Here is a 24,177-nt window from a genome sequence, read left to right on the forward strand (position 1 = left end):
TTATTTTATTAACTATAGTATATATAGTACGCTCTATAAATTTATTAGGTTTATATATATAAAGAGGTCTTTTATTATCTATTATACTACTTTTAATATATATAGCTTTAAAGTATTTATTATTAAATTCCCTACTTCTATTAGTAGATATTTCTTTTATTCTTTTATTATTATTATTATTATTATCATTATTAACTTTAGCTTAAAATTTAAAAAAAGCTTTGTTAATAGTATATTTCTCTTTATCTTTAAGTAATTTTCCCTATATAAAATAGACATATTTATCTATAAAGATAATAAAAAGGTTATATTTATTATAAGTAGTAAGTATTATAAGCTTATATAAATCTAAAACTATATAATCTAAGTAATCTAGATTTTTATTATAAACCTATTTTTTACTAGCCTTAGTTATAAATTTCCCTTAATAATAAGCTTTATAGAGCTATATTTATTATTATTTATATTATTATTTATATCTATATTTATAGTTATAGCTGCTAGCCTTATATTATAAAATTTAATTAGTATTAACTATAAAAGCTAAACTAGTCCCCTCACCCTCTACTAATAGCCTTTAGGTTATATAACTATAGATTTAGATATCTTACTTTCCTAAAGCTCTACCTCTACGCTCCTCTATTAGACTTTAACTATTATAATAAGCTAAGTTAACTATCTTTTTCTAGCCGCCTCTATTACTATTAGTTTCCTCTATTTCTCACGCTATATTTAATCTATACTTATCTTCTAAGTCTCCTCTACTATTTAGATATCTATACTATAATAGATAATATCTTCTACCCTACTATATAGTTTTAATAAAAAGCCTTACTACTATTAGTTATACTCTTAATATTAGATTTACCCTTCCTAACTTATTAATATTTAAGTACTTAAGCTACCTTAGCTATCTTAAAGAAGTTTATAAAGTAATTATAAGTATTAAGATTATTATTAATAGCCTTAACTATCTCTATATTAATCTTAAAGCTATATAACTCTATTATATTACTCTTATTAGCTATTTTAAGTAGGTACTTCTAAGTGAATTTAAGGAGAGTTTTCTTATTAATATAGAGAAAGTTACTATACTTAAAACTATTAATTTTATTAACTTTAGTCTTATAAATTAAGTTATCTAGTATAGCTTTATTTAGTTTATATAGAATTATAATAAATAAAAAAATTAGGAAAGTTATTATATAAGGTTATAGTATATATAAGAGGATATAAGGAATAGGTTTAAGTCTTTATTTAAAGTAGTAGTTAAGTTCTTATATTATAGCTATAAGAACCCTTTTAGCTATATAAAGAGTTATACTATTAAGTTTACACCTTTAAGTATAAGTTTAAGCTATTATTAAGCTTTAGCTATATTATAGATAATACCTTTATAATATTATAAATAATACTCTTATTAGTATGTTTTACTACTTTACTACTTACCTACCTACTCTCTTCTACTAAGGATAAGTTAAATTAAGTATTAATAACTAGTTATACTAAGATTTATTTATTTACTTTATTAAGATTAAGTATAAGTTAAAATGCTACTATTAGGTTTAAAGTACTAAGAAAATAAGTATAGAGTGAACTATAATACCTACTTATATAAGTTAATTAGACTGCTAATATATTTAAGTTTATAGTTATAATACAGCCCCCCTATAAAAAGACTATAGCAAAATTCACCCTATATATAGGTATAATTCTAGACTATATAGGTACTTTAACTTATACCCTCTACTAGTTAAGGAAAATAGTATAAAAACCCTATATATTCCTATTAGTAGATAAACCCTCTAAATATCACTATATAAAGTTAAACGTACGCCTTAGCTAAATAGACTAATAGAATAGTAATAGCGCTAGCTATATAGTATAAAGCTAGTAGTAATAACACTATATATAGTAGGGCTAATTATATTAAGGCTAAATAAGTTATTAAGGCTCTTATAGCTTAGTAACACTACTATATAAGAGATAACTCTTTAACTAGAGAGGTTATCCTAAGAGGTCCTTATAATTAGAAGTATAAAAGCTCTACTACTATATATAGGACTTTATACCCTTCCCTCTTCCTCTTCCTATAACCTATAAGAAACCTTTATAATATTAGTACTTAAGCCTATATATAGATACCTTAAGCCTAATATACTTATTAATATAAATAATATATAAAAGCTTATTATAAAGTTTAATATTAATTAAATTAATAAAAACCTCTCTTTCTTAGTATAGCTTAATATATATAAAAAGTATATAATTAGAATAATATTTAAGAGAGCTCTTATTAATACCTCTATAAGGGACCTTAAGATATATATTTTAATTAATAGTAAGTATATAAATTTAGTAGTAGAGGTAGATAGGGTCTTTATATACTTTATAGAGTAGCCTTTCTTTAAATAGGCCCTCTATAATACTAAAGTAGAGGTAGCCCTCTAGGGGGATATTAATAAGTACACTTTATACTAACTAATAGAGAAAGCGTTACTAATAATAGTATAAATAGTAGATAGCAAAATAGTAATAGAGATAGTATTTAATAGTAGCGTAAGTAATATATAAGAGAGAGAATAGGTTAATAGTTTAGTAGTCTATAGTAATTAAGTAATTAAGTAATTATAAACTATATTATTATTAAAGTGAAGTTAAAGATTATAAGGTTATATATATATATAAGTATAGTTATAGTTAGGAGAGGTAGTTAGAGATTATAATTATATAACTAAAGGCTATATATATTATTAGGAGGCGTGAAGTTAGGAGGGTTTATCGCTCTAAGTAGGTAAAAGTTACTATAAATAGCTAGAGGCTACCTATTATACTTTAGTAATAAACTCTTCTCTAAAGTTTAAATATAGTTTTATAATATAAACTTATTCTTCTTAGAAGTTAAGTCTCTTTTTATAAAGATTAGTTAAGATCTATCTATTTTCTAAATAGCTACTTAGTATATTATAGTAATATTTACTTTATTATAATTACTTTAGTTAATAAAGATATTATTCTATTTTTTTAGAGAGATAGTGCTAAACCTATACTATAGTATAGCTAGTTATTAATTAGATTAAGTATTTATTAGTATATACAGTTTAGAAGTTAGTATAGAATACTTAATATATTAGGAGCTATATTTCTATTAATTTATTATTCTTATTTACTTAAAAATAGGCCTTATATAGCTACTTAATATAGTTATCTCTTAAGAAGAAGATCTATTTTATAGACTTCTATTTATAGTAGTAGTACTTATAAAAAGCTTAATATATTATAAAGATAAAAACTTTTTAATTAACTTAGTTAGTAAGGGTTTTTCTAGTTATATAGGGCTTTTTTTAAACTATATAGTATATATATATTAAATTTCTTATTTTAAAAGAAAGTAAATACGCTTTAGTATAGTAAGTTCTTAAAGGTATAGTTAGTAGTGAGGTAGTTAATAGATTAATAGATAGTACCTTAAGAGATACTAAAAGTATTAGTAACTAAGTACTAACTTTAGCTATAAGCTACTACTAAATATATTATTATATATACTTTAGGTATTAATTTATAATTACCTCATTAACTACTACTAATTTTAGTACTAAATCGCTTTATTTAGGGTAATATTAGTAGTAGTAGTGTAGGTGGTAGAAGAGGGGGGGTTTTGTGGCGCGTTGCGTGAGACGCATATATGGGGTGGGTGGGCTTAGACTTCTGGGTACGAACTGTATGAACTCTAACACCTGCTAGAGTCCAGGGCAGTAAATGCGTGGCCTCAGCCGATTAAGACAGCTTTGTATTGTTCTAAGCCCTCACTTTCATAGGTTCCTATCAGCCGCTAGAATGGAGGCAACCCGGAGTAAAAAATCGCACATTGAACGCACAGCAAGCGGCCCGCGTGATTTAGTGAGAGATCATTTCCGTTCCGTCTATTGTATCCAGCGAAGTACTGCGCTGACGTCGATCAAAGCAAATTCATTCTGTGACTCTGGATCAAATCGGTCAAATTAATGATAACACTCGGCTATTTCGCCTAGGGATCAGGGACGAGTCAAGCATCAAGGTACGCATCGTGCGGCAACAGAGCGCCAAATGCATCACATCCTTGGCACATGCTGAACCAACTCCAGTTTCTCCCTGGGCAATGGCTTGATACTTTCGTTCCCAACATCCCCAAACCTGGCGGCTTCACCATCACCAGCCCTCCCTCCAAAGCCAGTCTCCCAACTTCGCCGTACCTCGAGCTTGCGGTGCAGAGATCAACAAACCCACCGGCCGCTTGGCTTTGGGAGGAGGCATCCATCGGATCATTGATCAAAGTTCGCGTGGGCGGCGCCTTCGTCTGGCCCCCGCCGGATGTCGATCTCTCATCTGTTCGTCGAATTGTCTTTGTGGCCGGCGGCGTCGGCATCAACCCGTTGATGAGTATTTTAAGCCATCTATCTGAGAAAAATTGTCCCTATGACATCCACTTCTTATACTCTGTGAAGGCACCTGATGATCTCGACTCTGAGAAGATTTTGTTTATGGAACGCCTGGCCACCATGTATGGAAGGGGGAAGGTTAGCGGCCGTCTGCAGCTGTTTCTGACTGGCTTGAACAAGCCGGTTGACAGGAACGTCCTATCGTGTAACGAGATGGACGTCGGCTTTCGGCCCCAGCGAATCACTCTGGAGGACATTTCTACAGCTTTGGGACCAAAGGAGGACCACGGCTCGGCAATAGTGTATGTCTGCGGGGTGCCATCGATGACGGACGAATTCGTCCGTAAGCTTACCTCTTCTAGTGGGCTAGACCTTGAAAGCGATCGGGTACTCTGCGAAAAGTGGTGGTAGTTTCGCAGATTCATGTGTTCGCTTGCTTTGAATGCATGCTTTATTGTGCTATGGACAATTCCACGCAGTCGATGGACTAGAATAAATGCCGTCGTGTACCAGTGACCTAATCTCATTACACGTCAAGACCATGGCGTTTACCGAACCCTCCAAGACCCTCACCGCCCAAGAACATTCAGATTACACAGCACCTGTTGCCTTTGACCAAAGTTCCGCCAGGAACCCTTCGTCATTTGATTGTTGCGACATCGCCACCGCCTTGTCTTCTCTGTGATCAACGACTATATGAAATCATCGCGTTCGCCTCCCAGCGAGAACGAGGTCGTATGCAGAGTAGTTGGCGCATTGGGTCCATTCAGATTCACCCTGCCTCGTTTACGGCGCAGTGGTGATGGACTCCTGAACCATTCTCCCTCCGACATGCTTATGTTGCTAAAGTTCTCAGTGGTCGAAGAGCTTCCCTCGCTAGGGGCGTCGATGTCGAACCCCGAAGCACCTCGCTGACGTGTCGTTCCGACCAAGCATTCCTGCCGCCCAATGTGCTTGAATGCCTTGGAGCCGCCTGGAGAAGGGGGCGTTGTGTCGTAGTCAGAAGGTGACGGGGGTATCGTGGGAGGTGCGGGCAGCGGGCGCAGCGGCTGTTCCGTTCCGCCCGGTTCCTTGGAGGCTTGAGGCAATACAACTCGCCTAGCAACTCCAAGCTCGATCTCGTCGGCCCCGCTCGACTCATCGGCATATGTCTGAAGGGAAGGTGTGACGGAGGGAGCTCGCGATGACTCCAGGGAAGGTCTGCGGAGAGGAACTTCAATGTCCGGCAAAGGTGGCAACGGTCTCGCAGGATCTGACACCTGCCTAATATCGCGAGATAGCTTGCTAGGCTGCGGCAGCTTCAGTCGAGCGGGCTTCGGGGGTATTAGCTTGGGTGGTGTAGGAAGCTTGAACGCTTTCCGGTCCCGCCTGTGGCTGCTCTGAGAAACGCCGCTTCCAGAAACAGATCCGTCGGCTGGGTCAAAGCCGAAATTGGGTGTCTCGCTGCTTCTTGCTGGCTCGGCTAGCACGCTGGGGGTGTCTGGCGGGGTTTCCTCTGTGGTTTCTTCTGTGAGTCCCGATGATGTAATGAGCTCATTGCAAAGCGATTCTGGCACGAGATTCAATTCTTTCAAATGACACCAAGTGCGGTAGAAGAAGCGGAATGTGGCGTATGGTATGTCCACGGCGTCAACAAGAAGCCAGTCATAATAAGTCAAGTCTTGGGGCGTCTCGATGAGACCACCCGTAGGAGAGCTGCCGTCCAACATGAATATCTTAAACTCGAGTTGCCCGAATAAATGGGAAAACTTACGTGATTCCGTAGGCGTCCTGGCTTCTGAAATCGGCAAGCTCGGGGGACCTCCTCCTCCTTCCCTTTGAACGAAAGACCTGAAGCTCGACGAGGCCGCCGTCCATGGCGGCAGGCGTATCCTTGCCGGAATGAGGCGTGAAATGGAAGAATCTCTTCTCGACGCCTTCCCGCCTGTAAACCATCCCGCTTTCTCGGTACGTCCATTTATTGTCGGGCACGTACAAGGCGTGGCTGACAATCTCGGTAGTGCCTGTGTGTGACTTGATGCCCCACGATGCCACTGGGCGACCGTTCATTACCAGCCTGAAGTATAAGTACCTGGCGCCGGCGGGCGGTCTGCTGATTCCATAGCGGAGGTGGAACTGGGCACCTGGGGTGGACGGGATATACACCGTGCTCTGCGCTCGACACTTTTCAGGGGTAGCGTGCAAGCTCGAAGCTGGAGACGACGTTGGGCTGGTCAGGATCAGCCCACGAAGGATAACAGAAGACGCGTCTGGGTGAGGAAGCTCAGGTAGAGGAGGCTCGGTGGGGCTGAGGACGACAGAGACGTCAATCCCACGAAGAGTTGGCATCTTCTCTGACGGGAAATGCGGCCAAGTAATGGTCATTTCCCATGCACGTAGGTGGTGGTGGTGACGCGGGGTTGGGTTTTGGCAAGATCCTCACCATTGAAGAGGTAAGGACATCAAAGCCATCTTTGGCAGGTCCTACTGGCTACCTAGGTCGACAGAAATTCAGGGCCGCGCTCTCCTAAGGCAGCACCTACCCAAGCATCGCTCGCTACCTACCACAAAGAATAGACAACTTGTTCCTCGTGCGATATTCGGTTGCATCTCGAACCTTTCTGCAGCATCCGATACCGCTTGTCCTGCATTATGCTTTACTCCTTCAGTTTGATTTGCGGAGGCGTTTCTATCCCTATTTTGTCCCGGGGATTCAAATGACTGCTTTTAACCAAACCCGGCAGCCCATCGCTGCCGAGCGCCTCGATATTTCAAAACATGTGCGGAAGGATTCAGACTGAGTCCCCTTTATACTTCAACCATGCATCTGCCTGAAGGACATCCGTCCTGAATAGAGTCGAGCGAGAAGCCCGCCGCTGTTGTGATCACTAAACCGTATCCGATGATGGCCGGAACCATCTCCTTGGATGGTTGTGTCAGTTTCAAGGACACTAGCATTCCCTGGTGCGTCGGCATTCTGGTGTCACTCGTATACCCGGTATTCCAACAACGCTAGTTATCGTCACGACGCAAGCCAGCGACTGGAAAAGATCAGTGGTTTGTCATTGCTGCGTACAACTGCCACTTGTCCGGTTCGCGCCATATACATTTCTTTCACTGTGTCGAAAAGCCACCCTTTCTGGTTCAACTCCCCGTCACGGCCTTGGTGTCGTCCTCCTTGCCGATAAGTCCTAGATTGCGTATTTGTCCGACACTCGGGGCATTGTCTCGCGCGCTGGCTGACTCGGCCTTTCGGTAGGCAGCCTGGAGTGCCCTCGTTCTCGCAGCCTGTATAACTATGGTGAGCCCTTGGCCGCCCAATCGACGCCAGGTCCCTAGAAACCTACCTCCTTCTTGTGATGCAGACACTCGTAGTAGTCCTCCAGTGCCAGACCACACTTCTTCTTGCCGGAATGGTCCTCACCAGTGGTGTTCACAACGTAGCAGCCGAGGAGCTCCTGCCAGAAGGGAAAGCACCGCGACGGGCCTATGTCGACGATCTCGAGTCAGTAGCGCATCAAAATCTTCAGAACCGAGCACATGCCTCCGTGAAGACCGTATCCAGAGGCCATTGTGATCGTGCAGACGCTAATTGGGTGGTGGGTGAAGCTCAAGGTCGTCGGAAGGTCGCGGACTCGATCGCGATGTCGAAGTTCTGAAGTGGTGTCCAGCCGAAGAAGGCCGCCACCGCGGCTGCAAGGAAATCTCGTCCTATCAGACGGTACCTGATTCCAATAGTGATTCTGGAGCCGCGGCGGGCTCACTCGGCTAACGCGCGTCTAATTCCCCCCGTTTCGATCCCTGTGGACCCACTTGATTATGACGAAGCTAAGGGACCTTGTGCATGTATCCTACTTTAGAGCTCTACTTGCGACCCGACACTCGATACGCCGATAATCTGGCCCAGCGTAACAAGATCCCCACGATATCCAAATCCCTCGACAAATATTCCTCCACGGACATGGTCGAAACCCTGCATCATGAGCCGTGTTCTGTCTCCGCCAAAGCTGGTACTGCTGGCTGTCCACCTTGCCATTAACGCCGACATTGACAGCTTGGCCTTTCTCACCTCTCGACACGCCGCCGTCCTGCGCAAAGACGTCGTCCTGCGCATACTCCTAACCTACCTTCCCGAGACGGTCAGGTCCCGCGACTATGTTTACTTTCTTGAGGAGCTGTCTACGGGGGATTTTGCGGATCGCGAGGCCGCCAGCATGGACTACGCTGTTGTCGAGAACCTGTCCGAGGAGGACGCGGCGAAGAAGGTTCGCAAGCTTCGGTTGCTATCCTTGGCTTGGGAAGATGCACCCTTTAACGCAGAGGACGACCCGATAACACTTTTCCTCCTCCGAAGGGCCCACCGCGTTGACGAAGAGGCCGGCTTGCTCACGCAGCTGCCGGAGCTTCTTGGTCCTTTTCTGCAATACGCTCCAGGAATCCGTCTGTGGATGGTCTCGACATTACTGCCATTGCTGAGGAGGAACTACGAATACTACCCTGCGGACAGCATACCCTATACCCTTGCAGAGTTTCAGAAGCTACCTGACGGCGCTGCCGTGGACGCTCTCCTATCTCAAACTGGAGTGCGGTCCGAGGACCACGCGCTAATCGGCCGGGACTTAAGGAGCCTTCTGGTTCCGTGGCTTCACAATGACGCCCGCTGGAAACAGTCTGAGGATAGTTCCCTGAGCGTATCCACGGGCGAGGAACTGCACAGCCCAGGTTGGGAGCGAGCTCTGGAGTGGCTCCTGTCGCTGAGTTCGAGTTCCTGGAGGGCAGCCGCCGCGGCCGTTGAGCAGTGGGGAGGTGCTGTAGATGTTGATTTGGGCGACTATGATGCCGTATGGCTCAACGAGCAGCAGCAACAGTACCTTGACCGTCGGTATGCTCGTGCTGTCTTGGCCTGCGCTTACCTCGTCCCCGAAGCCTCTGTCGAAGCACTTGAGGGCGCCCATCAAATGTTGAGAAAAGTCATGGATCTTCTTGGTGAGGATGACACGCTTCCGCTACAGGCCGCAGCAGAGTCCTTGTCCGCGGTGCCTCATCTGGAAGGGGACGGTATCCTAAACCACAAAAATACAGCATTCATGCGGGACGATCTACTGAAGCCGCACAACCCACTCACTACTCCTTCAAAGAAGGCAACACACCTGCTGCACGCCATTATTGTCAGTGCATATATACTCACACGACTTGGGCTGGGCTGTACCGTCAAGAGAGCGGGGGATTTGGCGTTTATCCAGGACGAAAGAGACCAGAAGGCCGAAGCCACGAAGCTAATACACGCCGTTGCGGAACAAGCCCCAAAACATGAGGCGAATTTCTGGATCAAGGCTCGAAACGAATTGCTCTGGCTCCGAAGTTGGGGCGTATCGAGTGCAAATGGGCCAGTCGTTGGACTCTTTGCGCGGGTCAAAGCCGAAACTGTTGAGACGGAAATCTTGAAAGCCCTCCTTGCAAGTGGACGTAAGTTGGGACTGAAAAGGGAACACGGGGCTGTCTGCTAAATATATTCAGGATACCCTTTGGCAAGGTCGCTGTACGAGGACTCTGCCGAGAAACCGTTACCATCCCAGGTCGTTCAGGAGATGGTGATTGCGGCAGCTCTCAACGCATATGACAATGCCTCCAATCCTAACCGCACCAGGGGTGGGCTCAAGAAATGCGATGAGATGTGAGTGTCACAGCCCGCAACTAGAAATAGCTGCTAACAGTTGCAGCATAAACTCCTTCCCCATTACCATTCCTGAATCCCTGCCAGAGCGGCAAAAGATCGATGCGCTACTGAAGGCGACACACGCCCTCAGTGATTACCGCTTGGTGCTGAGGCAGGGTGAGCCTTTCAGTCCCGTTGTCCTCCGCGTGCACTCCGACCCGGTCTCCATCATCACCAAAGTCCTGGAGCAGAATCCAAACAGCTATACACGTATCCAGGACCTCGCAGACATGGGTGTCAACATGGTCCGCGCCGGTCTTGTGGACCGAGTCCAAAAGGGGGCCATTCCTCAGGTTCAGAACGACGAGCAAGCACACATTGATGCCGCACAGAAACGCATCACGGCCATGTGCATCGAGGCCGCCCTGAGGGAAGACGATTTTGAGACTGCGTACTCCTATGTCGCCAACCGGCTGAGCGGCCGAGCGGACAACTCGGTTTCGAATGCCACAGTCCAGCTTGACGACGACTGGTCCTGGCGAGCAGCGTTGCAAGCAGGCCAGTACATTAGGACGGCAAGAACCGTCCGTCCGACACATCTGGGTAATGCCAGCGGCAACGCCGAGATCAGGCACTTGGAGCATCGCATCGACTGCCTGGCTACTGCGCTTCGCATGGCTCCGCCTTCCCAGCTCCAGGAGATCCTCAAGACCTTCCGGCGCTGTGAGGAGCAGCTCGACTCAGCAGTCAAAGAGGAAGCCTCCCGCGAGGCCGCGTTAGACTCCGCTGCTGATGTTGGCTCGCACGGCATGCCTGGAGGATTCGACTCAGGGCCGGCAATTCGATCCCACAGGCCGTACGGCAATCAGTCTCGTTCCACAACAGCGGCGGCGGCCAAGGCAGGTGACGATGCGCCCATGTCGTTGTTCGATCTGTCTCGTGCCACGGCTCGCGCTGCATCACGCAATTTTTCTGCGCTCTCGACTCTGCAGCAGTCTGTGGGCGGCGGCAAGGCGCCGAGCATAGCCGAATCAGCCGCGAGCGGCGACGGAGAAGCGCACGACGACCACCCCAGGGCGAGGAAGCGAGATCAGCTTCGTGATGCAGCCATGGGAACCCTGACATCAGGTGTTGGCTGGCTTATTGGTGCACCGACACCCAGCGACCACCGCACGGCCAGAGACGACTGATTGGGGGCTCATTCCATGTAAATTCTTGTACGATTGATGATGAATGATATACTTCCACACGGAACAACTCACAAACCTACTTCCAGCATCATGGCTGGCCTAGGGGTAACTCGGCTTGTGCCATTGAACCCAAATTCAATTGCGGGTTGAAAGAGCACTGTGTCATGTGTTTCTTGTCTAGTATCATTTTTTCAAGCCTCTGCAGTGCCTCTCTGTAGACAAGAGGGACTATGCTACACTAATTGACATGTGTTTAATTTAGATTGGCGTCAAACCTGTTGCCGACTCCTTACCTGAGTGGATTTCATTCGAATTGGCGAGGCATGATTGTAGTTGGGCTGACTTATCCCTAAACCCAATATCCCCCCGTGCGATTGGCGAGCATATTCCGACGAAACCTTCCGACGTAGGTTGGCTGCTTTTGCCTCTTTAGAGTTGACGCAGAAGTAGGGACTGCCCTGCTCGGGAATTGTCTAGAATCAATCTACGTAGGTTTCGGTAGCGCCCACTCGGGAACCTGTAGAGTATCTTGAAAATGCTCCGATCAACGCAGCATGCTTCAACGGGTCCTGGACGAGATGGTCTGAATGTGAAGCCCTTGCGATGGCGGCACCAGTTGAAGAGGAGTCAAGATGGGGGAAAAGTCGTGGTTGGGAGAAGCCACAGCTGGCGGCAAGCATGCAGTTAGTTTCGCTCCTGTTACAATAGGGGTAGATACCTTTAACCAGCGTTCTCTACCGCAAATGTAAATTTCAGCCTGCGTTCGTAACAGTCAACGCGAAATGATGCAGAGGGAGCCAAGACTTTGTTGTGTCCGGCGTCGCTGAGGTGCAATGGTGACAAGAGACGAGACAGAGAGAGCGAATGGCGAATAAGGGCGTTTCATTTACGACTGGAAAGCTGAAAGTTGGCGTTCAGGCGGCACAGTTAAGTTCTAGTTGTTTTAGGGACGCGGTTGTCATTCATGTTGCATTGCTGGTCAACATCTTATCATGCTGAATTTGCATCGAGCCATGTCGGATTTGCGAGGGCGTCTCAAACTCGACTCGACCCCGAAGCGGGATGCGATAGATAATGGTACAAGGTGGAAATTTGGTTTGCGTAAGGGGAACAGCCATAGACCGGCGCGGGCCCATGACTTGGTGTAACGAGAGTGCTGATCCACGAGGGGGTAAAGTGACTTTCACTCTGGCCAAAGCCTGTCGAAGCCTGCCGTTTTGCCGCGTTGTTTTTTTGCCAAAGCTACCAGAGAGAGACCGCCAGACATTCGTCGCCCTAAAACAGCATTACTTGAGAAGAATATGCCGTCTAGTATGGCAATGACTTCTCGCATTTGAGCCGTCATGAGCGAGAATGCCGGTGCTCAGGAAAGGTAAACCACGCAGGCCGTAAAACCCATTTTTTGTGCTTCCATCCCGACTAGTTGTAGTGCACAAGAACTCCATGAGACGCAATTTTTTAGGATATCCGCCGTAATCGATCGCACTATGAAAGATGGGAGAGGAAGCATCCGTCGATTGCCAAAAAAAAAAAAACTTGACGCATCAACGGCTTGTGGTGAACGGTGTAGTAAATCAGCGAGAACCTAGACATGTTAGCAGTGAGAACGTGCGGGCGGGTAGGTAATCAAATAATCCAACCTCCGTAGGGCTCACGGGCCTCAGAGCGGGCAGGGGCATCGCTGTAGCCTGCGCCAGCAGCAGGGGCATCGCGAGAACGGGCACCGTCGCGATCAGCGGGCCTGTCGTAGCCGCGCTCACGCTCGTAGCCAGCACCGCCGCGACGTTCATCAGGGCCACCACGGACGTAGCGATCACCGCGGTCGTCGCGGCTACCGCCACCACCGTAGCGGTCCACTCGGCCGCCGCCGCCGCTGTAGCTGTCGTCGCCACCGCCGCTGCCGCCGCCGCCACCACCACCGCCACCGCGGTCGCGTCTCTCGTAGCCACCACGGTCTTCGCGATAGCTGCGGTCGTAGCCTCGGTCCTCACGATAGCCGCGCTCGTAGCCACCGCTGCGGTCGTCGTAGCCGCGTCTGTCGTAGCCACGGTAACGGTAGGGGTCGTCGCGGCCGTAGCCACCACCACCACCGCCGCCTCCGTAACCGCCTCCGTAACCACCACGACGTCTGTCATCATAGCGGTCGCCAAATCGACCGCCGCCACGGCCGCCGCCGCCACCCTCTATTGGATAAGCGTCAGCAGACTGCTACAAGACAATGACTGGAAAGGCAGGACTTACCACGTTTGGGAGGACCAAAGTACTTGCCAGGGGTGGGAGTGCGAGGACGAGCACGACGGGCCTTCTCGATGCTGAGGGTACGGCCTTCGATCTGCTCTCCCTGCAGACCCTCCTTGGCAGCATCGGCCTGGTCCGAGGTGACCATCTTGACGAAACCGAAACCACGGGACTCCTTGGTGTGGGGGTCGCGCATGATCTGGCATTTCTCAACCTCACCGTACTTCTCGAACAAACGAGTCACCTCGGACTCGGTCAGGCGAGGGTGGATGCCGGTGACGAAGAGATTGGAGCCAGGATTGATAGCGCCGTCATCATCACCACCCTTGGAGCCAGTCTCGTCCTTATTGCCACTGGAGCCAAAGAAGCTTGTCAGTCAAAAAGCGAAAGGGGAAAAAAACACGTTGGCTGAAAAGGACGGGAAGTTGCGTACCGGTCGCCGTTGCCAGCGGGCGAAGCAGAGCGACGGCGTCCAGAGTCGCCATCATCGCGGATGGGACGAGGGGAAGCGCTGCGGTTGTCGCGCTCGTAACGAGGAGCCTCGTCTGCAGGGCGTGAATCTGTCAGTGCCGAATTGGATTGAGGGCGACGGGCAGCGTCGAGATAAAACGAACCATCGTAGCGGTCGCCATTGGCGGCCTCGTAATCCATGGATGTGGTAGCCATGTTAAGTGGTGCTGTTTCGTCGACTGCAAAATCGTCGGCGTTTGAGTGTTGGTAGCTGGGGGAAATTGGCCAGCGACGCGATCACTGGTGACGCAGACTCTTCTGTTGTGATGGCAGATTGGTCAGAACAGAGGGATAGAATCAGGCTGGAGCCTCAATCGAGGTTAGGGTGAGAGAGGGAGGGGAAGGAAAAAAAAGGTCGGCAAGACGGGACGGGACGAATGAAATAGAAAGGGAAGAATTACGGTCGCCGATAAGTTATTAGATGCGTTTGACGAAGAGCATCAATCGGGAGGAAGGACGCGGCGTGGAGATGCCAGGTAGGAAAGAGGAAGAGTGAGTGATGTGAAGGAGAGGAAAAGACGTCGGTAGGTCGAGGCGTGGGTGGGATGGGATGCGACGAAGGAGCGTGTGCGTGCGTGCCTTGGGGCGCGTGTGTGGTACTGTCTTACCGTGAGGTACTGCTGGTGGGAGAAGCCTAGTGCTGAGTTGGGGGTGCTGTTGGTAAGGTAGTCTGGACTGGACAGTACACTTCCTACCAAGGTAAGGTACTCAGGGTGTCAGTCAGGGAAGGCGCAGACGACCCGTGGATGCAAGCAATAGCAGCCTGGAAGGTGAGGCGGACAAGCAGGCTAGGCAGGTGCAGACAGGGCTAGAGTTTTGGTCCTGAGGAAAAGAAAGACAGGGCGAGCAGCAGCAGCAGCAGCAGCAGCAGCAGCAGCAGCAGCAGCAGCAGCAGCAAAAACAGAGCAGGCAACACCAGCGAACAGGGGAGGCGAGAAAAGACTGCCCTGTGATTGATTGATTGACTGTGACTGCAGCCGGGGAAGGGTGGGAACCGTAGGAAGAAAAATTTGGGAAAGGGAAAGCTGCAGCCGTGCGCGAAGGAGCCCAGCGTGCCTGTGTCCTCTCCCTGTGTTCGCTGACCAGTCAGAAGCTACGACAGTCCCCTCCCCTGCGTGAGCCTGCTTTGAAGCGAATGCCCCATGTTGATTTGGCGAAATTTAGCATATGACTACTCCACAATAAGTCTAGCTCTTTTTTTTCTTCCCAACGCGCACGAGCCAACTGTGCCTACAGGTAGAACTAGGTAGGCAGACGACGATGCATAGCTACACTTTTGCTGGCCTACACATGGCACCTCGTTGTCTACCAGACTACCACCAACTGCTGCGGAGCCGACTGCCCTTAGGACCTATGGCTTTAAAAATTCGGGATGGGGAAGGCAAACAGGCGTAATACTGCTTGACCTGCTGCCCTGGCGTGCGATGTTTCTAGACCATGGGCCTAGACCTTGATATCCAACGGTAGATGTCCAACGGTAGATGTAGGCATGCGTGTTCAACCTGAGACCAAATCATGAACCAAAGCAATATCGATTGAGTTGACCGGACTTTCAGTTAGCACACAAGCTTAGGAGAATGGCCATTGAGCTCCCTTAGCGCCCTGCATTTTGCATTCACTCGCAAAGGTGTTTGTTTGTGTGATGCGCAGCGGCTCTTCCAATACAAAGCAATTTTTATGGGTTGATGGACGGCCAAGGCCCAACGTTTGCATTTCTGGTCTCAATGGATTACGAGCTCTACAAGTCTTCCATCACTGGTAGTTGCTCAACGTCCCCTCCGTCGACAGTCTCTACCTCGAGAGCCCTACGCACATCTATTTCCGTGAACGCCTCCGGCTCATCTAAGAAGCTGAGACCCTCGACTGCCTTTCCTCCACATGCTCTTTCCAATGCCAGGAAGGCAAAGTGGCCCCCAACAACAGGTCTGGCCATAAAATGTGGCCCGGGCCATCCACCAGTGCCCTCCGTCTCGTACAGGTCGGTCAAGGGTCGGTCTACGATAGCTTTGTTAGCATGTCTCAGGCTCGGTCATCAGATACTGCCCTCTTACCAGTTGTCGTCTCGTTGACCCATCCCGCGATACTCTGAAGTATCTCAGTGCGAGTTCTTTTGCTCGTGACGGCCGCGGCGAAGAATTGCCAGTCGCTCTTCGTATACAAATGACGGCTGTCCAGCGGAAGGCCGTAATGCTGCAGAACCGCATGGTACCAGTTGCTTTGCATGTTGTAGACCTTGTCCGGGATGAAGGACGTCTTGGAGCCCATACGCAAGGTCCTTTGCAACCACTCTACGATACGTCCACCCTGTGATGCCGCCTTTCGTTCTGGCAAGTGGAAGCAAAGCAGGGAGTCTGCGTAGAGGTTATAGATGGTCGTCCAGGAGCCGTACCACGTGTACGCCAGCTTGGCGTGGGAGCCGTCTCTTGAGATCCCGAAGCCTTGCCATTGTTCAATATAGTCGCTGGCGATATCCGAGTAGTACTTGGAGTCATCCGTCTTCCCCAAGACGTCGGCGATCTCGGCCATGGCCTTGATCCCAATGATGCCTTTCAAGGCGAGGTTTGTTTGATTGGCAAGCCAGCCGGCAAAATCATCAGTGCAGAGCTGGTTAGCTGGGATCAGCGACTCGCGAACGAGATATCCCGTCCACTTGGTCCAAAGTTCGTAAGACCTAGACACCCATTTTTCAGCCTCCTTGGCTCCTCTGAAGGCAGTGACAGCTGATGAACGATCCATGCCATACATATCGGGAGACAGCGCCAAGGGTCGCCCGCCGGAGTTCTTGGGGTCCAGCAACATTAGTGGACCAGCAAGACCATCAGCGGACTGGATGAACGCCGGCTGAGTGTCGTACTTGAAGGCGTTGACGAGGGCCAACCCCATGATGAGCATGTTTCCGCACTCCTCCACGGGCATGTACTCATCCTTGCCATCGGGGTGTCCAGTAGCATTGGGGAAATGTGAGCCCAGATCATGCATACTGTAGTCATTCGGGTATTGGCCGCTCAGTTGATGTTCCAAAAGAGGTTCGAGAAGGTAAGCAAGCCAGCGAGGATTCGTGTACAGGAAGAATGGAAACGCTGGAAAGATGACGTCGACAGTCTGGAAGTTTCCGTTTGAGGATATTTCCTTTAGGAACAGGATGGGGTCGTCAGGAGTTCCTGAGAACTGGGTTGCACCGAGGACTTGGCGGGCAGACAGCGCAGCAATGTCTTGGTAGTCCTGGGAGCCGGAGGCAAAAGCGTCAACGGCCAGCTGGTCCGAATAGTTTCTTGCCAGTAGGTCGGCGACGGCAAAGTCGTCATAGTGGTATTGGATTAGCTCGGGTGAGGTTGCAAAGTAGAACGACCACAGAGGCCTCATCTGCGTCAACCCTCTGGCGGCTGCAAACTGGACAACTGGATCTTGAACAAGGGCGAAAGTGAACAACACGCTGTCTGTCGATGAAAGACCGGCCCCAGTGTTGTTACTCAGGTGGAATGTCTTGGCAAAGGCAAACACCGGCTCCTCGTCCATGATCTTCCGGTACAAAGTATCTACCTCGTTCTTCAAATTGCCTTTGGTTGCAAAGTGCTGTCGCAGGATTCTAGACGTTCCTGCTTGGTGGTAGACGTCGGCGGGGCCAGTGAAATGCAGCGTTCCCCATTCTGCGTGGTCGGCGAACTCGGTAAGAAGTTGTTGTGTTTGCCTTGACACCTGCCAGGTCTTCAGGACCGCACTTTGCTCCTTGGCGCCTTGAGGCTTGAGGAGGTCCCAGACAATCTTGTTGTCCCGGTTGCCGCTCACCCACTCGCCATTCAAATCAGTGTAGATGTTGACATCGAAGGACCCCTCGGCATGGATTGTCAGATAGGCAGCAGGTACGGATTGGCGGAAGGTTGACGTGGGCGTGATGGGGGACAGAAACGAAAGGATGATTTTGACCGGCGCCGAAGACCCCTTTGGCGGAGCAATCGAGTACGACAGATTCGTGGTCGAAGCATCAAAGGTAGCGCCTAGGTATGTTGGGAAGGCTATATTATAGTTTCGGGAAGAATGTTAGTTCAAGGTGTTGTCACGTCCGCATGCAGGTCTAACACACTTGGAAGCCGAGGACAAGGAGTCTTGAGGTCGTCCGAGCAGCGGAAAAACAGTATTGGACTCCGGAACAGATGCCATGACGGAGAGGCCGACCTGGAGCGCGGCTCAAAGTCAGCGACACATATATTAGAAGAAGACTGTGGCACCAAAGCTCACGCTGCTCCCGGTCCAGAACATGGGCCAATGTTCCCAAGGCGCATCGCGGGCGTTGCCCAACCAAGTGCTGAGGTACGGGTTGCGAACAATCAGCGGAAGAACGGGAGGTGTCAAAGTAGAGGCGCCGACCGCCACGGCGACGGCCAGAAGTGAGAATAGCTGCATGGCGGAGAGATCGTTTCGGGACCGGCTCCAGAGACAGTAGGACACCGCTCGCCACTACAGTCACGAAGGAAGAAGAAGATGAAAAGACACAGCTCAGAATATTGTAGAGAGCTCGTCTCTCTTCTGCTGTATAAATGGCAGAAACGCCGAAGGCGGCACAATGTTAAGTACCTTGCAAGAGGAGATGCAGAGTCAGGTCAGGTGAGGCGGAGAGAAGGTAAATCAGGAGACGGGCTCGGACAGGATGCAAACCCTCCTATCCCTCGGTTTTACCGCAGCTCGAAGGGAATGGTCGTCTTTAGCCCAGTTTTGGGATGGCACGGGAACAGTTGGAGAAATCTGGGGTAGGAGCTGCATCCCGTCACAGGTAAAGCAGCATAGCGAGGTGCAAGAGCCGGCGCAGAGCTGGGCACCATGTACGTCAGGATGGCGGGTCAGGTGGGGGAGAGCAAGGCTGGGCTCGCTGCAGCTCCCGTCCTACGACTCCACGCACCAATCAAACACGAACTGCCGCGCCACGAGCCCCTGTGATATGGGGGGCTGCGGGTTCTGCTTCTGCGGGGTGCCATTCACCACACACAAACAACCGCAGTGTTCTGTGGGAGCTGATCTTAGGTGTATCAGGTCTCCCGTCATGCCCAGCACGCAAAAGGACAACCCGTCCACTTACTAAGTAAATGTCTGGCTACAGAGGTTGTGTTGGGTTGGTGTGCGAATCTATGAAGGCCGCCAGCTGTCAACTCAACTTCAGATACGCCCTCGATCTTGGAAGAAAAAAGGCAACCAACCTAGTGGAACTCTCACATGGGACGAAGGTTCGGCAAAGTTGGCAGACACTTACTTAACCTGGGATCTGCGGTCCTTCCCACTCTTGCTCGCCCGTCTAACTGCGAGGGCACTTCAGCCGACAGAGAGAAGCTTAGCCCGCCCCCGTGAAGTCGCAAACGCCGTGACGAGATGAAATATTTCACAACCTTCGGAGACGAACGGCCATCCTGAGCACTGCGATTACCCCAGATCCTCGCCTTCCTCGGTCCGGGTCAAGTGTGTGCGAACACATTCGTCTTAGTCTGTGCCGGCGTCTTATGATTGGTGGTGGCTAAGCATCGGATCCACGGAATATTAGGCCGTGTCCCTCACGATGCGGCCCAGCTTTGGGATGGATACCCGTCTTGTCCACACGACACCCCTCATTTGGAATTCTTAGCGGCATCTACTCGCAGGCATTCATATCCAAGTAGAGCCACTGCAATGGCATCACTCGAAGGAAAGGTTTATGCCTTTACCGGCGGTGCCAGTGGCATCGGCCTAGCCACCGCAAAGATCGTCGCCAAGCGAGGGGCAACTGTGTGTCTTGCCGACGTCGAACCCGATGCCATGAAAGAGGCTGAGGCCTATTTTTCAGAGCAAAAGATGCCATTTTCGGTAACGAGGGTGGACGTCTCGAAAAAGGATCAAGTCGAAGGTTGGATAAGCGGCATCATCGAGCAGTTTGGCCGTCTGGACGGAGCGGCCAACGTCGCAGGCGTCATAGGCAAGCACCACGGCATCCGGGCTGTCGCGGACCTAGAGGACGAGGAATGGGACAAGATCATTGCTGTCAACTTGACGGGGTGCATGTACTGCCTCAGGGCGGAATTAAGAAACGTAGTGGACGGCGGTTCGATTGTCAATGTGGCCTCGATACATGGCGTCAAAGGTACGCTGTCATTTCTTTGAGGGACCCATTGCTGGAGACTCGTCTGACAAGCCGACTGCCTAGGTTTCGCCAAACACGGCGCATATGACGCCAGCAAACATGGTGTAATTGGTCTTACCCGCGCGGCGGCCAACGAGAACGGAGGCCGCGAGGTGCGGGTCAATGCCGTAGCTCCTGGGGCCATCTACACGCCGCTGATGGAGAAGGCCTGGAAGTTCCACAACCGCCCATCGGACGCCGCGTTCGACGAGCCGACGGCATTCCAACGCCAGGGTACCGCGGAGGAGTGCGGAAACGTCATCGCATTCTTGCTCGGCCCGGAGAGCTCTTTCGTAAGCGGCAGCGTCTATAACGTCGACGGAGCTTGGCTTTGAGCGGGCGACGGCACGTTGCGCTGATTGGAGGTGCAGGCGGGTTGTGCTGGAAAAGATGGTCCAAGTTCTCACCAAACATCGGATGGATCAACCTCGTGCTTCTCTCCGTCGTCTCTCACGTGCTGGAGCTTGATGTCCCTCTTCATGGGTTTTCTCATATCGAAGGCATCCTCGCTATCGAGCGTAGGATCCGTAGCATGGTCGCCATAGTAGTCCTTGACCACGCGAAAGACGCTGTAACCCAAGTTCCTGTAAAACGTAATGGCCTTGTGATTGCTGGTGCGAACGAACAAGTCGACGAACCAAGCATCGTTTGCGTCGGCGGCGGCCTCCAACTGCTCACAGAGTATCTTGCCGATGCCCAGCCTTCTCGCTTCGGGCGCGACGGTGAGGGCAGTGATGTGGGCATGCCAGGGGAGGTAGTGCTCCGAGAATTTGTAGACATCGGGCGATGATTCGAGCTTGCCCATGACTGGGTATCATGTCAGATGGATCCACCATGCCTTTGGCAGTGCTGTTGTTGACGTACTGTAGCCGATGATATTTCCATTCATGTCCTCGCAAACCTGGAACATTGAAGGCCACTTTGCGTGATACTGGAGGTAGAACGCCAGCTCGTACGTCTCGGTCAGAGGATCGAGGTTGCATTTGGAGAACTTGTTGACATCGTCGGGGCGGAAACGACGAAAGGTGGCCATGACTGCGGGACCGGACCGCGAACTTGGAGTCGGAACTATCGAGGAGTGTCGGCGCCGGGAGGTGGCTGTGGCTGGAGATGGTCAGGCTCCAACTGTGATAAAGCTGCAGAATGTACAGCAGAAGAGTTAGGCATGAATGGGGCGCGAGGGCCGGACACAGACAAACGTTCCGCGAAAGCAGCGCCGGCAACAAAATATCTTCTGTTCCGACAATGTTGATAGGCAAAAACCATAACAGCTGTGTCCATGAATCTCAATGAAAGTGTAGGGGAGGGGTTTTCTGCGCTGACATAATAAGGTGTGGTACGGCATCTTTTTTAAGGAACCTTGCCGACCAAGGTAGGTACAGCTCTGGAGAGCGGGCATGCAGGGACCGTGTGCTAAGGAGCTGACAGATGCCCCTAAACGGCCTGGATACCGGGCCCTGGATGGGAAAAGCCCGTCCGGCCACAATGGAACGCAGGAGTCACACGCGCCGCTAGGTAGGTGCCTAAGTACCTTAGGTTAGGTAGATTCACCTTACAGAGTACAGTTCAGTTACACCACAGGCGGTCGGTGTCTCACATCAAACTGGCGATCCAGCAAGTCGCCATCTCGACCTCTTTTTTTTCTTTTCTTCCCCCCCCCCCCCCCCCCCCNTTTTTTTTTTTTCCCCCCCCCCCCCCCCCCCCCCCTCTTCTCTCTCACTTCCCCTCTGCACATCGTACCAAACAGGTCCATGCCTTTGGTTCTTTCACTTACACGGGAGGCACAACGACAGCCTGTATTCGAACTTGCACTCTCACTAGGTACGTAGGCCCTTGCGCAACGACTGCAGAGGTCCACGGCCAAGACACAGAGGGCGACCCAACGCACAGGCGCAAAGGAACCTCGTCTTAGCCCGGTCTGCCTTATTACGAGTATCCATCGGCTGATAATAATCAACAACAAAGCAAAGCCCGCCGTGCCCGCCCAGTAGATTGCATTAATTGGACGCTCGCCCTATCCGCAATCCGCCCGCTCTCCTAATAAGAGAGGTAATATACCCAAGCTCGCCCGCACAGCTGCTCGCCATCGCCATCACCATCGCCCCTGCTGTTGCCGTTGCCCACGCCCGCGTTATCTGTTTTCCACGACATTGACTTGCATGGGCCGTCGAACTAGCATTTGCTCCGCTCCGCTCGACGTTGTTTTTTGTTGCATGACTGCGGCCCTCGAGCACCAACTCGCCTTCATCCTGCTGCAGTGCCCTCCACTTGGGTCTTCCTGGTTGTATATTTGATGCGACAACCCCTGTTGTTTGTTTCTGCACCAGCAACCCCGGGTCAAGCAGAGCAACAACACTCGTCTGCTTTGCTTGTTGATTGCCAGCACACGCACGTCGCGGAGCGTCATCGATCCGGCTTTTTCTACATATAACTCTCGTCCGTACGGCTTTCCCACATCTGTTCTGGGCCCGTACTGCCGACCGACCGCCACTCCCTTTCTCCGATCCGACTCTACGATGCCTTCGACTCCGAGCCACTCGCGTCACGCCTCGAGCGTCGATGCCTCATACCAGTACAGCGCAAACTCATCTCCCCAACACCGCCGACAGTCGAGATCGTCAACACACGAATCGACGACGCCCCTAAGGGGCAGCTTCAACCAACAAGATGCTCTCGATGTATCCTACGCCAGTGGGGGCGCGGCTGCCGGGAACGGCTTGGGGAATCTCGCAGACGAGCTGGCCGACGCCTTCTCCGATTCCGGTGATGAGGGAGAATACTACGAAGACGAGACCGGTGCCCCAAACATCAGTGTCGAGGAGGCCGATGGCAAACCGGGCGCAGAGGGAACACGGGACAGTGGTGTTGATGTCGCAAGCCTTGGTGAAGCTGGCAGCAAGGCCAGAAATCTCAACCTGGGCCCTCCGTCGCCTCCCCGGCGCGGCCACCGCAGAAGCGGGAGCGAGTACGATGGCAGTGAATATGGGTCTGAGTCGGATCTCGACTCTCCAGGCATGCTTCCTAGCCTGGTCGCGAAAATCGATGCGGTGGAGTCACTGGCTAGAAGAGGGACAGAGAGCAATGGGGGGCCCACGGATGGGGTCTTTAGTCGCGTAACGGAGAGCTTGAGGGATCTCGGATCTCAGGCCGGCGTCGAGGGCAGCGCAACGAGGTATGTCACCGGCAGCATGCCGCAGCCACGCATTTTTTCCTGACTTTGACCAGGCTTATCACCGCTCACTCGGCACTCACGACCCACCTCACACACCAGACTCGTCAACTACATAATTTGACGTTCCCGCTGCTTTCTCCGCTCGTCCCGCCTCCAGATTCAGAGACAGTCGACGACTTGTTGCCCCTCCTACTCGAGCTGTCAGAGTCAATGCCCCGGCCAACAACGAAAGCATATGACTCCTTAACGGCGCTCCACACCCTCACAAGTGACCTCGTCCAGAGCCTCAACTACCTATCGGACACCTTGCACATGTCGAGGCAGACGACCACGACAGCCACCCGCCGTTTGAAGAGCGCCAAGGAGCTAGTTGCCGAGATCAGGAGAGAGGAGGAGCTCTGCGAGGAAGGCGAGCGGTGGCTCACACGTGGAAACTGGAGCGAGAGACTGCGGAAACGCGAGTGCGCGGGGGTATGCGGCGATGTTGTGAGTGGCTTTGAGGCGGTCTGCGATGGATGGCGTGCACGATTACTAGAGCAAGCCGGTTCTGCTCCGGCCTGAGACTTTCCTATCGACATCTCCCATGATGCCAACCACACCCACGCTCTTCTCTGCAGAGACGAGCTAGGTTGATTCTGTCGTGTCCCAACGTTGGGTCACGCGGGATGTGCGCCGGACTGGATAACGAGTGCCTTTGATAGGCCTGAGGAGGCCTTTGCAGCTCGGCCGTACTTTTAGACTACATGAATTTGATGAGCTGATGAACATGACGATCAGTCAATGAAGCCTGAAAACAGCATCCCTGCTCCCGAAGTCACTTGGCGCCAACCCCAACAGCACAATGTACAACAGGAATTGCTGAGGGGTCCAAGTTG

The 24,177-nt window shown here is 50.4% G+C and overlaps 9 protein-coding genes across 9 annotated transcripts; 4 read left to right on the forward strand and 5 right to left on the reverse strand.

The window, feature by feature from the left end:
• Positions 1-3,837: 3,837 nt before the first annotated feature.
• Positions 3,838-4,829, forward strand: GCG54_00012592 (Oxidoreductase NAD-binding domain-containing protein 1; the record flags this gene model as incomplete). Its single annotated transcript, XM_045412468.1, has 4 exons — positions 3,838-3,900; positions 3,965-4,057; positions 4,125-4,720; positions 4,781-4,829. 4 exons carry the CDS (start codon positions 3,838-3,840, stop codon positions 4,827-4,829), a joined length of 801 nt encoding a protein of 266 aa, XP_045267173.1.
• Positions 4,830-5,110: 281 nt separating this feature from the next.
• Positions 5,111-6,746, reverse strand: GCG54_00012593 (uncharacterized protein; the record flags this gene model as incomplete). Its single annotated transcript, XM_045412469.1, has 2 exons — positions 5,111-6,113; positions 6,172-6,746. 2 exons carry the CDS (start codon positions 6,744-6,746, stop codon positions 5,111-5,113), a joined length of 1,578 nt encoding a protein of 525 aa, XP_045267174.1.
• A 795-nt stretch (positions 6,747-7,541) lies between these two features.
• On the reverse strand, positions 7,542-7,969 carry GCG54_00012594 (uncharacterized protein; the record flags this gene model as incomplete). Its single annotated transcript, XM_045412470.1, has 3 exons — positions 7,542-7,685; positions 7,745-7,897; positions 7,931-7,969. 3 exons carry the CDS (start codon positions 7,967-7,969, stop codon positions 7,542-7,544), a joined length of 336 nt encoding a protein of 111 aa, XP_045267175.1.
• Positions 7,970-8,377: 408 nt separating this feature from the next.
• GCG54_00012595 (uncharacterized protein) lies at positions 8,378-11,243 on the forward strand (the record flags this gene model as incomplete). Its single annotated transcript, XM_045412471.1, has 3 exons — positions 8,378-9,863; positions 9,915-10,071; positions 10,118-11,243. 3 exons carry the CDS (start codon positions 8,378-8,380, stop codon positions 11,241-11,243), a joined length of 2,769 nt encoding a protein of 922 aa, XP_045267176.1.
• Positions 11,244-12,817: 1,574 nt separating this feature from the next.
• GCG54_00012596 (putative RNA-binding protein C25G10.01) lies at positions 12,818-14,147 on the reverse strand (the record flags this gene model as incomplete). Its single annotated transcript, XM_045412472.1, has 5 exons — positions 12,818-12,828; positions 12,884-12,931; positions 13,485-13,834; positions 13,915-14,026; positions 14,096-14,147. 5 exons carry the CDS (start codon positions 14,145-14,147, stop codon positions 12,818-12,820), a joined length of 573 nt encoding a protein of 190 aa, XP_045267177.1.
• Positions 14,148-15,729: 1,582 nt separating this feature from the next.
• On the reverse strand, positions 15,730-18,392 carry GCG54_00012597 (putative glutaminase; the record flags this gene model as incomplete). The annotated part of the gene is made up of 4 exons (XM_045412473.1): positions 15,730-15,986; positions 16,043-18,004; positions 18,050-18,164; positions 18,228-18,392. The coding sequence occupies 4 exons, from the start codon at positions 18,390-18,392 to the stop codon at positions 15,730-15,732; spliced, it is 2,499 nt and encodes an 832-aa protein (XP_045267178.1).
• Positions 18,393-19,544: 1,152 nt separating this feature from the next.
• Positions 19,545-20,465, forward strand: GCG54_00012598 (Levodione reductase; the record flags this gene model as incomplete). The annotated part of the gene is made up of 2 exons (XM_045412474.1): positions 19,545-20,091; positions 20,155-20,465. Coding segments are annotated over 2 exons (858 nt in total), but the record flags the coding sequence as incomplete, so codon positions are not given.
• A 68-nt stretch (positions 20,466-20,533) lies between these two features.
• On the reverse strand, positions 20,534-21,163 carry GCG54_00012599 (N-terminal acetyltransferase B complex catalytic subunit naa20; the record flags this gene model as incomplete). Its single annotated transcript, XM_045412475.1, has 2 exons — positions 20,534-20,937; positions 20,995-21,163. 2 exons carry the CDS (start codon positions 21,161-21,163, stop codon positions 20,534-20,536), a joined length of 573 nt encoding a protein of 190 aa, XP_045267180.1.
• Positions 21,164-22,646: 1,483 nt separating this feature from the next.
• On the forward strand, positions 22,647-23,930 carry GCG54_00012600 (uncharacterized protein; the record flags this gene model as incomplete). The annotated part of the gene is made up of 3 exons (XM_045412476.1): positions 22,647-23,302; positions 23,356-23,788; positions 23,838-23,930. 3 exons carry the CDS (start codon positions 22,647-22,649, stop codon positions 23,928-23,930), a joined length of 1,182 nt encoding a protein of 393 aa, XP_045267181.1.
• Between the last annotated feature and the right edge of the window lie 247 nt (positions 23,931-24,177).

This window comes from Colletotrichum gloeosporioides, assembly GCF_011800055.1.
Source record: "Colletotrichum gloeosporioides strain Lc1 chromosome Unknown consensus_24, whole genome shotgun sequence".
NCBI classification, from domain to species: domain Eukaryota; kingdom Fungi; phylum Ascomycota; class Sordariomycetes; order Glomerellales; family Glomerellaceae; genus Colletotrichum; species Colletotrichum gloeosporioides.